We start from the raw sequence: 12221 nt of genomic DNA, 5'->3' as shown, positions 1-12221 counted from the left end.
TTACTCCTTGGAAGGGAAGTTATGACCTACCTCGATACTATATTCAAAAGCAGAGACAGGTGCCAGAGCCGCGAGCTGGCGCCAGCGCTGCCGGGCCAGAGGCCGAGTAAAAAAAACAAACAAACAAACACAAAAGCAGAGACATTACTTTGCCACAAAGATCCATCTAGTCAAGACTATGGTTTTTCCTGTGGTTATGTATGGATGTGAGAGTTGGACTGTGAAGAAAGCTGAGGGCCAAAGAATTGATGCTTTTGACTGTGGTGTTGGAGAAGGCTCTTGAGAGTCCCTTGGACTGCAAGAAGATCAAGCCAGTCCATCCTAAAGGAGATCAGTCCTGGGTGTTCATTGAAAGGACAGTACTCTGGCCACCTCATGCAAAGAGTTGACTCATTGGAAAAGACCCTGATGCTGGGAGGGATTGGGGGCAGGAGGAGAAGGGGACGACAGAGAATGAGATGGCTGGATGGTATCACCGACTCAATGGACATGAGTTTGGGTAAACTCTGGGAGTTGGTGATGGACAGGGAGGCCTGGCGTGCTGCAATTCATGGAGTCACAAAGAATTGGACACGACTGAGCGACTTAACTGAACTGATCTAAATATTGAAATGAGTTTTTAAAAGCTTAAGAAGAAAGTTATAGCATCTATTCATAAAATGAACAGATGACAACATGAAATGGGAGATTGATCTTTCGCATTGCTAGGTTCTCCATCAATATGTTTTTATACTCTCAAAGAGTACTTAAATCTTACACCTTGAATTACAGTTGTTTATATATACGTTTTATCTTTCATACAGAAGGGTATCAATTCCTTGTAAGAATGAGCCATATCTTAGTCATATTCACATTCCATAAGTATAATAATTGAAGGATATATATTTTCAATAAATTTATTCATTTAGTATTTATTAGGCATTGTGCTACCCATAAAGGTACATGGACTACTAATACAGAGCAGATCCCTGCCTTCATGGGGCTAACTTTGTATTAAAAGCAGGAGAGAGAAATAGTCATAAAAACATGAAAATAATGATGATATAAAAAAAGGATTATGATGTTATGCGTGTTGAGAGGAAAATAGAAAAGGGTATATATATGATCAAGAGGAACAAGGTAGGGATCACTTTAGATTGTGTTAAAGTTATGGTTATGCAATAGTGGTCAAATAAGCCCCCCCAATAAGATGATATTTACACAGGTCACTGAACTTGGAGAATAAAATGCATAATTGTCATGGTGTCATGAACAAAGATGTTCCAGGTGCAGGGACTGGAAGTGCAAAAACTCAGTGGTGTGAAAGAAGTTGAAGCATTCTTAGGATAGAAATGAATCTGTGTGGCTGGAGCTTCGTGAATGAGAGAGAGAATGGTGCCAGGTAGGTCAGAGCCAGAAAAATGTAGGACCATACAAGTTATCATTAGGAATTGGAGTTACACTATATGAACAATTACAGAAGGGTTGTGTATTTTACAAAGATTACGTTAGCTTAAATACACACTTTATATACTTTTATAAAGGTTACAATGAAATAAAGATGGAAAAGATTTAAAACATGGACACTACTTTATCACAGGAGTTCATGAGAGGGAGAAATGTAGTTTGGATCAAGAGAGGTAAAAATATAAGGACTATACACATTCAGAGTAGAATCTGCAGGACTCGATGATAGATTCCATTTAGGAGTGAAAAACTGAAAGCCTCAAGGATAATTTTTTGTGTTTTCCCCAAGAAAATGAATGGATAAGAGTGGAGGACAAATAGATGGTAGACCAGAAAACCAAGGGTTCCATTTTTAGATGTTTTAGGTTTTTGAAATGTAATTAGTCATCCAGCTGAAGGTAGACAGTGTTAGAGAGTAGAATTCAAGGGTGTGACACTCAGGAGAGAAATTTAGCACAGAGTTGGGCATTGGGCAGTGCTCAACATATAGACAATGTTTAAAATCGAGACTAAATGATCATCTACAAAGACAGTGTTAGGAAAGATGAGGAGAGGGAAGTGTAGAGAGTCTAGTTCTCTAAGGCACTACATCATTTTGGAGTACAAGAAGGAAAGAGAAGCCAGTAAATGAGACTGAAATAAGTAGCCAGAAAAGAGAATCAGAGTGCAGTGTCAGAAATGCAAAGTATGCTTGTTCATTGAATTTGATAATTCAGGCAAACACTAACACTGGATTATGATTCCAAGTAAATAGGCATCAAAGTTGAGAATCCCTGGATAGTCTCTTAGGCCTTCATGACACTCAGGTTAACAGCCAACATAGAGAAACTTTCCACCCCTAGTTGTCAGATACTAGAGGTAATTCATAATAATAATAATAAAGTATTAAAAAATATATTAGCATCCAATTATATACCTTAACTCCAAAGCAAATAAAATGTACTTTTGTTGCTCACCATGATATATATATTTTTATCAACAGATAAAAATATCATAGTATGTGAGGGGATGGTAGGACTTTTGATAACATGCTTATCTTATCCTAACAATAAAAATTCATTGTGTTATCTTTGCCAGGAGTTTGGGTGACACCTCGACACATTGTAGTCAATTCTACAACAGTGGAGTTATTTTGGAGCCCGCCAGAAAAGCCCAATGGCCTCATTTCTCAATATCAGTTGAGTCGTAATGGAAGCTTGATTTTCCTGGGAGGCAGTGAGGAGCAGAACTTCACTGATAAAAACCTGGAGCCCAACAGCAGGTAAACTGAAAGAAAACTTTACCAGTCATACAAGTGAGAATTTTAGATTTTTCAGGATCAAGAACGAGTCCATCTCCAACTGAAACAATATTATATCAACTGGTTGATTAATCTCCTCATGTATTAGCTATTCCAGGGCTAATGAGATCTCTTAATCTATTTCAGACTGAAGACCCAAGCACTAGTTCATTAGACTAGTCCTCAGAGGATGTGAAATTCCTTTAAAATGTAAATAAATAATTAGTATCTTATTTGACATGAGAACTTTTAAGTATATGAAATATACAAAGCTTTAAATTTTTTAAATTATCAAATGATCTTCAAAAACATGCATCCTTAAGTAAGAAAAGAGATTTAAAGAGGTTTGTTTTATATCAACCACCTTTATTCCTGGTATAGTGTTTTCTCTACTTGTGATACTATGTATAGACATGAATGGTTTAGGGGGAAAGTTCCACATATTTGCAATTCATTCCCGTTCATTTCTCAGCAGAGATAAAATATATCTTGGATCAACAGATGTTTTATTGCAGGGAGTAGAGTTCAATTTAGTTTTATTGTAGAGAGTAGCAGATCAATTTAGAAACATCTTTCTCTAAACATACTTCCCTAAACTCTAAGCCATTAAAGATGGTGAAGATTCATTTGAATCCTCCACAGTCCACCAGCACACTCCAAGACTTTCCTGAAATATTTAAGAAAAGCAATTAATTACTCAAGGGTTAAAAATAAAATGGGAAAAGAACCAAAACAGTGGAGAGAGCGTTGCCTGTGGAAGGAAAACTATAAGCTCTATAGTAAAGTTTCTGAATAAGAAGCAGGGAATTTGCGGTTTGTCACAAATTTAGGACTGAGCAATAGATAGAAAACTCAACAATCAGTGTTCAGTTCCCTATGCATTGCTTTATCACAATTCTTTCTTTTTGAAATATAGATATGTTTATAAGTTAGAAGCCACAACTGGAGGTGGCAGCAGTCCAAGTGATGAGTACATTATACAGACACCTATATTAACGCCAGAAGAAATCCAGCCTCCATATAACATCACAGTAATCGGGCCTTATTCCATATTTGTGGCTTGGACACCACCAGGTAAGATATAAAACTAGTGTGTGTGTATAAAACATTTTAGAGGAAATTAACTGGAGATAGGATGAAAATGTGAATTTAGTAAATCAGAAGGACACAATCTGTCTCTGGATAAGTATAAACACAGTAAACCAAACCATACTCACAAGTGTTTATATGCATAAGCATTTATATACATGCATATAGATAGATATAGGTGTAGGTGTGCAGATAAAGATATATAGATACCTAGATATATACATTTCTATCAAAGCAATACTTTCAAATACCAGCACCTAAAAATCTCTTCTTCTTCATACATATCCAAGGTAAGTCACATAGGTCTGAATTACCTTCAACATTCATTTCTACAGGATCCCCCAGATTGAATCATTGGTGTTATAGTAGTGAATGGGAATTCGGAAAAAAATGGACCACTCCACCCATATACCTTGAGTTGTGACCAGTTGTGTTAGCTGAATTTTCCCTCTTTGAGCTCTGTAGCCTCCATCAAACCATTGACTTAATAGTGGGTTGCTTTTGTAGTTTAGTGCATTATTATTTGGACTATAATAACCATCCTTAGCCAAAATTCTGATTGCATTAACTCTGTGGGTTAAAGATTACAGTGAAATCTTAATTTGTCTTTTAACATGCAAGGTATATGGAAGTTTTGTTTCAGTAAAATTTAAAACTTATTTTTGTTGTATTATGCACTTAGAAGATATGTGGTTTTATTTTGAACATCTAGTCTGAATATGAAATTGAAACATGAAATGAACACAAAACCCTGTTGTCCCCATCAGATTAAGTTTAGCCACATTTCTACATGGTACTGAAAATAATTGGTTAACAGTCATTTGGGCTATCAACAGATCTATTTTGTAAAATAATTAACAAAGACTTATTTTTCATTGAATTGAACATGATTCAGTCAAAACAGGTAATATAGTCATAAACATAACATAAAGGCCTAAATGTATAAAACTTAAATTCTCATGAACCAACATCCTTCTGCTGTTGGTTTTAAAAACAAAGTACAAACATAATCTAAGAACAAAGATAAAAGGGTCTTTTTTGAGTCAAATCCACAGACAAAAATCTCTCAAGACTTTCTAAGCAAAGAAAACCTAAGTTGCTTAATATATTTAGTTGTTAAATATAAATGATTCCTTTCACCTTTGTTTTAAAATGAATATGTAACATACTAAATTAAACAAATCAGGAGATAATCAATAGCACCAGAATGTGTCATCAAGTGCTGTAATCCTTATCTCAGTTTTAGAAGCATAGATATTCTTGAACTCTGCTTTTAATTTTAACAAAGGAAAACCCAAATCTCCTACTGTGAAAAATACATAAATTTAGGGACTTCCCTGGTGATCCAGTGGGTAAGACTCGATGCTCCCAGTGCCAGAGACCTGAGTTTGATCCCTGCGTGCTGTAAATAAGACCCAGGGCAGCCAAATAAATAATTTTTTTTTAATCTGCAAATTGACATGTTCTTTTATGGAATTGATTTCTCTCTTCATGGAAGAGCATGACTGTGTTACCTCCTTGTAGCATGTTTCTCCATGGCATTTTTATGGTGTCGTGATGTTTTTGCCCCACAAAGTAAAATGAGGCATCCAGAGCCAGCCCAAGGTCAGATTCAGCCTGTTGGCTGGAGACTTCCCAAATTCGGTCCAGGGTCTTCTACTACCCAGGTTCTCAAAGAACATAAAGGAAAGTTCAGGGTGATAAGTAAAGTTGATGGTTTCCTAGCCAAGCAACCAGGAATTTTCCATGGTGTATTAAATTCCTTGTCATGTTCACATTATGACATACCTAAATTTCCATTGCTAATCTTAAGACTTTACATTCAGTAAGGATTTGGAAACATCTTTCTTTTTTCTATTTTAAAATTTTTTTTTGGAGTATAGTTGATTTACAATGTTGTGTTAGTTTCTGCTATACAGCAAAATGAATCAGTTATACATATACATATATTCACTTTTTAAGATTCCTTCCCTATGTAGACCACTACAGAGTTTTGAGTAGAATTTCTTGTGCTATACATTAGGTCCTTATTACTTATCTATTTTATATACAGTAGTATGTATATGTCAGTCCCAGTCTCCCAACTTATCCCTCTCCTCCCTTTTCCCCTTGGTATCCATAAGTTTGTTTTCTACATCTGTGACTCTATTTCTGCTTTATAAATAAATTCATTTGTAGCATTTTTTTAGTTTCCACATATAAACAACTTCTTATGTTTGTACCATCTATTAGCTGACCTCAAATAAGTCAGTTTGTCTGAGTCTCAATTATCTCCATCTGTAAAATGGAGATAATTATAGCACCCACATGTAGGGTTATTATAATGATTAGATGAGATAATTTATATAGTTGACATATTATCTAGTCTGTATAATATTCTATTTGTGCAGACACTGCACTCAGTCTCTTGGTCACGTGAGACTCTTTGTGACCCCATGGACTGCAGCCCACCAGGCTCCTCAGTCCATGGAATTTTCCAGACAAGGATATTCTATAGGTAGTGATAATTTTTGGATAATTAGTTTTACCTTTAATTATTTTTAAATTAATTTTGTTGAAGTAGAGTTGTTTACAATGTTACATTAGTTTCTATTGTACCAAAAAATGAATCAGCTATACATATACATACACCCTCTCTTTTTTGAATTTCCTTCCCATTTAGGCCACCACAGACAGTTGAGTAGAGTTTTCTGTGCTGTATAATAGGTTCTCATTAGTTATTTGTTTTATACACAGTAGGGACTATATGTCAATCCCAATCTCCCAATTCATAACATCCCTCTCCCTTTCCCCGCTTGGTATCCATGTTTGTTCTCTACATCTGTGTCTCTATTTTGCAAATAAGTTCATCTATACCATTTTTTATGGATTCCATATATAGGTGTGTTAATATATAATATTTGTTTTCTTCTTTCTGACTTACTTCATTCTGTATGACAGTGGCTAGGTCTATCCACATCTCTACAAATTTTAAATATGTATTTGTCCCAAGATCTGTTAGATCCCAAGGCCCCCCAGTTTCAAAATGATAAAACTGTAGACTCCAAAACTGGGTTTGTAAATTTTGAGACGTCTTTCCTAGAATTTTGACATTTTTTTTCTTTGCGTTCAGCATCATATTTCTATGTTTAATGTATAATGTTTCTACTTTAAAAAGGGATCATTGTGAAATAAAACACTTTTTTAATATCACCTTAACCCTTATCCACCTCAGGCTTTGTAGAAATCGTTCGTTGTAGCCCATCCTGAGGGATATTGTAGAAACGCTTTACATGCTAACTCTAACACTGTAACCAATGGTTAATAAATCTATAATATCCAGACCTGTCAATCTTTTAGTTTCAGATGCACAAAATCCATTACAGAAACCCTATATGTAAAGATTAAAATCTTAAATTAAACTTTTTTCCTGGTGCCTAGAAGGATTTTGGACTCAGTAAACAGGCAGATGATTTTGACTTGTGTATAATCTACAGTTGATTTTATTGGAAAGTACCTCATGCTGTGTTTTGATTTAGATAATAAAAACAGTTTTCCGTTCCTGAAGAGTCACAAATATATATTTTAAACAGGAAGAAAACAAACTTGTTATAACTGGAGGTTGTTTATTTGCTGGCAATCAAGAGCTTTCTATGTATTCATCATAGGATCCTGCCATTACAAAGTGATTACATCATACACAGAGCTGGAAAATGGACAGTCCATGCCTGTAGTTCCCCAACCTGAGTGAACATTGGAAGCACCTGGAAAGCTTGTGCAAAGATAAGCTCTCAAGCCCAAGTTTATCAATAAAAATATCCTGGATGGAATTAAGTGCCCTAGGTCAGCGGTCCCCAGTCTTTTTGGCACCAGGGACTAGTTTCACAGAAGATCATTTTTCCATGGACCCAGGGGGCAGGGGATGGTTCTGGAGTGACTCAAGCACATTACATGTATTACATTTTGTGGGCGTGCATGCTAAGTTGCTTCAGTCATGTCCAACTCTTTGCAACTGCATGGACTGTAGCCTGCCAGCCTCCTCTGTCGGTGAGATTCTCCAGGCAAGAATACTGGAGTGAGTTGCCATGCCCTCATCCAGGGGATTTTTCCGACCCAGGAATTGAACCCATGTCTCTTAGTTCTCTTGCATTGGCAGGCAGGTTTTTTAACCACTGGCACCATCTCAAAGCACATTGTGTACTTTATTTCTTATCTAATGCCACTGCTAATCTGACAAGATGTGCCAGTCTGCAGCCTAAAGGTTGGAGACCCCTGCGTAGGTCACTGTGATGTGCTCCAAGTGTAGTAACCATGGATCACCTACATCAGGCAAAAGTGATCAGTTACAATAAAACTCTGAAAATGTGAATTAGACCAGTTTCCTTTGAATGTCCAAAGCCAAATTAATGGTTAACTTAACTGATTTTTTCACATACTTTTTTGGGTCAGTAAACATGGAGTAACCTTACATAGGTAAGTTGCTGGGAGGAAAAAGTCTCTGTGGTTGCCTGGCAACAAAAAATGGCTTTGGCAATTAGGTGGGCTCTCAGTTTACATGTTATTATTTCAATGATATGTATAAATTGTATTATTATGCTATCTATAAATAGTATTATTATTATAAGCCCTATTATTAATAGTAAAAGGGTACAGCCCAGAAAATATATGAGAATATTCAAAGGAAGAGAAATTGTGGTAATGATGGCAAGTATTATACATATTCATTAACATTATATGTTTATATTTGCCATTTGTTAAATTCCTAGTTTATGCCAAACACTTTGATAAGCACTTTCCCTGCCTTACTATGATTCTCGTGCGAACCTTGGAAAACAAGTAATATCATCATTCCCTGGAGAAGGAAATGGCAACCCACTCCAGTATTTTTGCCTGGAAAGTCCCGTGGACAGAGGGGCCTGGCAGGCTAGAGTCTGTGGGTTCGCAAAAGAGTCAGATACAACTTAGTGACTAAACAACAATAAGAGACATTCTCTTACCTCCCAGATAAATCCTGGTTCATTTTATCTCATATATTACTTGATGAACGTTAGTAGTAAGATTATCAAAGCCCTCCAAACTCTAGAAGATTAAGATTTCCACTTTTCTGTATACCATTTGTATCTTCAAGTTAGATGACATGCAAACAACATATCCTTATAAAATATTTGCTGAATTAATAATGAAAAAAATGGTGATAAAACCTAAAATTTATCATTCAGAGAAATATAAATAAATTTTAGATTTTCTGCCATTTAAAATTATTCAGACACTTGTTTTCCTATAGAAATCTATGTTCAGTGGGCACTGTCTCTGTGCTGGCCATTCTTACTTGAATCTACAGGTAGCATAAACAGAATTAGTTTATTCCTAAACATTTATTCTCACCTTTTACCTGCTCTGAACCTTGGGTCAGAACTTAAACATTTATATTAAAGATGAAAAAGGATATATGTTACCTTAATTGTTGAAAAAGTATAGAAAACGAAGTAGAAAATACTTTATGGGACACAAATGATTTACGAAGATTAAAAATTGAGATAAGCATCCCTACCATTTCAGAATCCAAACATTCAAAATTATTTAAACTCTGAAGGTAATAATGGGACTTTCTAATTTATCAAGGTGATGACTCTATTTTGAACTATCCTAGCCCTTAATCATCTTTTAATTAACAATGTCATTGGATCCAACATCCGCTTTTTCTCACTAAAGATAATGAGTTATTTAGGCTTGATGCATAATATTGAAATACTGGTGCCTTTCCTTTCACATTTATCTCTTAGTCCATTACCTCTGTTGCCAGTTCTTCTACTGAGAAATCATTTAAATTAATATTGCTTAGGAATATAAATGATTTTTATTAATCAAGTTTTAATTAAGGGATAGCTATTGGCCTCTCTGTAGACATTAAACATCTTGGTGTCCAGTGAACTCATCAATGCAGTGTATTATATCAGATACTGTCCATTTAAAGTCAAATTGGCAAAAGACTTTTTCAAGTATTCATGTCACATTAATCGGGATAATTCAACACTGGCAGCTGTTTCAAGCTTCTTATGTGTGCCATAGACAAGTGGCACGTAGTGCTGAGTTTCAGAAAAAAGGTAAAATCATTGCAATAATTTGTAGTTTATTTTGTGTATTAATTTACCTATCTTTTTTCAGTTTTACTGAGTATAATTAACAAATGATAATATATTTAAAGTGGATGATGTTATCATTTGATATAAGTGTACATTGTGGAATTATTTCTACCATTAATTTAATTAACACATTCATTATCTCATATATTCTCTCATTTTTCCTTTCCTTTTTTTTTTCACTTGGTGAGAACACAAGTTCTATTCTTTTAGCAAATTTCAGTTGCATAATACAGTTTAGTTCAGTCACTCAGTCGTGTCCTACTCTTTGCAACCCCATGGACTGCAACACTCCAGGCCTGCTTGTCCATCACCAACTCTCAGACTTTATTCCAACTCATGTCCATTGAGTCAGGGATGCCATCCAACCATCTCATCCTCTGTCATCTCCCTCTCCTCCTGCCTTCAATCTTTCCCAGCATCAGGGTCTTTTCAAATAAATCAGCTCTTCGCATCAGGTGGCCAAAGTATTAGACTTTCAGCTTCAACATCAGTTCTTCCAATGAATATTCAGGACTGATTTCCTTTAGGACGGACTGGTTCAACCTCCTTGCAGTCCAAGGGACTCTCAAGAGTCTTCTCCAACACCACAGTTCAAAAGCATCAATTCTTCAGCGCTCAGCTTTATTTATAGTCCAACTCTCACATCCATACATGACTACTGGAAAAACCACAGCCTTGACTAGACGGACCTTTGTTGGCAAAGTAATGTCTCTGCTTTTTAATATGCTGTTTAGGTTGGTCATAACTTCCAAGGAGCAAGCGCCTTTTAATTTCATAGCAGCAATCACCATCTTCAGTGATTTTGGAGCCCATGAAAATAAACTCTGTCACTGTTTCCCCATCTATTTGCCATGAAGTGATGGGACCAGATGCCATGATCTTCATTGTCTGAATGTTGAGCTTTAAGCCAACGTTTTCACTCTCCTCTTTCACTTTCATCAAGAGGCTCTTTAGTTCTTCTTCACACTCTGCCGTAAGGGTGGTGTCATCTGCATATCTGCACAATACAGTATTATCATCTATATAGTCACCATGTTTTACAGTCAGTCCTCAGAACTTATTCATCTTATAACTGAAAGTATGCAAAATTTACTAACTTCGCCTTATTTCACCCATCCTCTCAACCCCTGGCAACCACCATTTAGTCTGTTTCTATGGGTTCAGCTTTCTTTAAAAATGAGTCCATGTATAAGTGATACTATTCAGTATTTGTCTTTCTCCATCTGGCTATATCTCTTGATATCCTCCAGTTTCATCCAGGTTGTAGCAAACAGCAGGCTTTCCTTTTTTAAGATTGAACAGTATTCCAATCTTAAATCTGTTCCATTGTGTGTATATCATATTTTCTTAATCTGTTCATCCATTAATGCACATTTAGGTTGTTTTTATACCTTGGCTATCATGAATAATGCTGCGGTGAACACAGCAGTGCAGTGGTCTCTTTGAGAGAATGATCTCATTTACTTTGACTATATACCCAGAAGTCGAGTTGCCAGATCACGTAGTCGTTCTGCTTTTAATTTTTTTTTGAGGAACCTCCATGCTGTTTTCCATAGTGGCTGTATCAGTTTACATTCCCAGCCACAGTGTACAGGTTTCCATTTTCTCTACATCCTTACCAGCGTTTGTGATCCCCTATCTTTTTCGATAACAGAGATCCTAACAGGTGTGAAATGATATCTCATGTGGTTTTGATTTGCATTTACCCACTGATTATTGATGGTGAGCACCTTTACATGTACCTATTGACCATTTGTATATCTTCCTTGGAAAAATGTCTTTTCAGGTCCTTTGTCCATTTTTTAATTGGGTTATAAATTTTTACTATTGGATTGTATGGGTTCCTCGTATACTTTGGATATGTAATCCCTCGTTAGATATGTGGTTTGCAAATATTTGCTCTTATTCCATAGGTTGTCTTTTCATTCTATTACTGGTTTCCTTTGCTATGCAGAAGCTCCTTAGTTTGATGTAGTCCCATCTGTTTATTTTTGCTTTCATTGCCTTTGCTTTTGATGTTTAGTAAATTTATCTTACCTTTTTGAGTTCTAATGTGTGCTTGGCATTTTCGAAGAGATTAACACATATCTCATTTAATGTTCATTACAACTTGTGGTACACCCAACATTCTCCCTTTGTTGCTAATGAGAAAAGTTAATTTCGATGCTGAAAGCTTTTCTCTAGGTGATTCATCACATAGGTGTCAGAGCCAACTAGCAATAAATTTCACTCCAGATTCTTTGAGCAAACACACTATTCCATATTTTTACACTATTTTTCTACCT

At 35.8% G+C, this 12221-nt stretch overlaps 1 protein-coding gene across 1 annotated transcript in view; it reads left to right on the top strand.

Annotated features, from left to right (window-relative positions):
• Positions 1 to 12221, top strand: part of LOC139176523 (usherin-like) — a 74201-nt gene that overhangs the window by 24199 nt on the left and 37781 nt on the right. Inside the window, exons 4-5 of the mRNA XM_070768843.1 lie at positions 2524 to 2707; positions 3642 to 3799. Coding sequence (XP_070624944.1) covers positions 2524 to 2707; positions 3642 to 3799 — 342 coding nt within the window. The remainder of the gene's footprint in view (positions 1 to 2523; positions 2708 to 3641; positions 3800 to 12221) is intronic.

The sequence above is a fragment of the Bos indicus genome, chromosome 16 (assembly GCF_029378745.1).
Source record: "Bos indicus isolate NIAB-ARS_2022 breed Sahiwal x Tharparkar chromosome 16, NIAB-ARS_B.indTharparkar_mat_pri_1.0, whole genome shotgun sequence".
Lineage (NCBI taxonomy): Eukaryota > Metazoa > Chordata > Mammalia > Artiodactyla > Bovidae > Bos > Bos indicus.
This window is presented reverse-complemented; position numbering and strand designations above follow the sequence as displayed.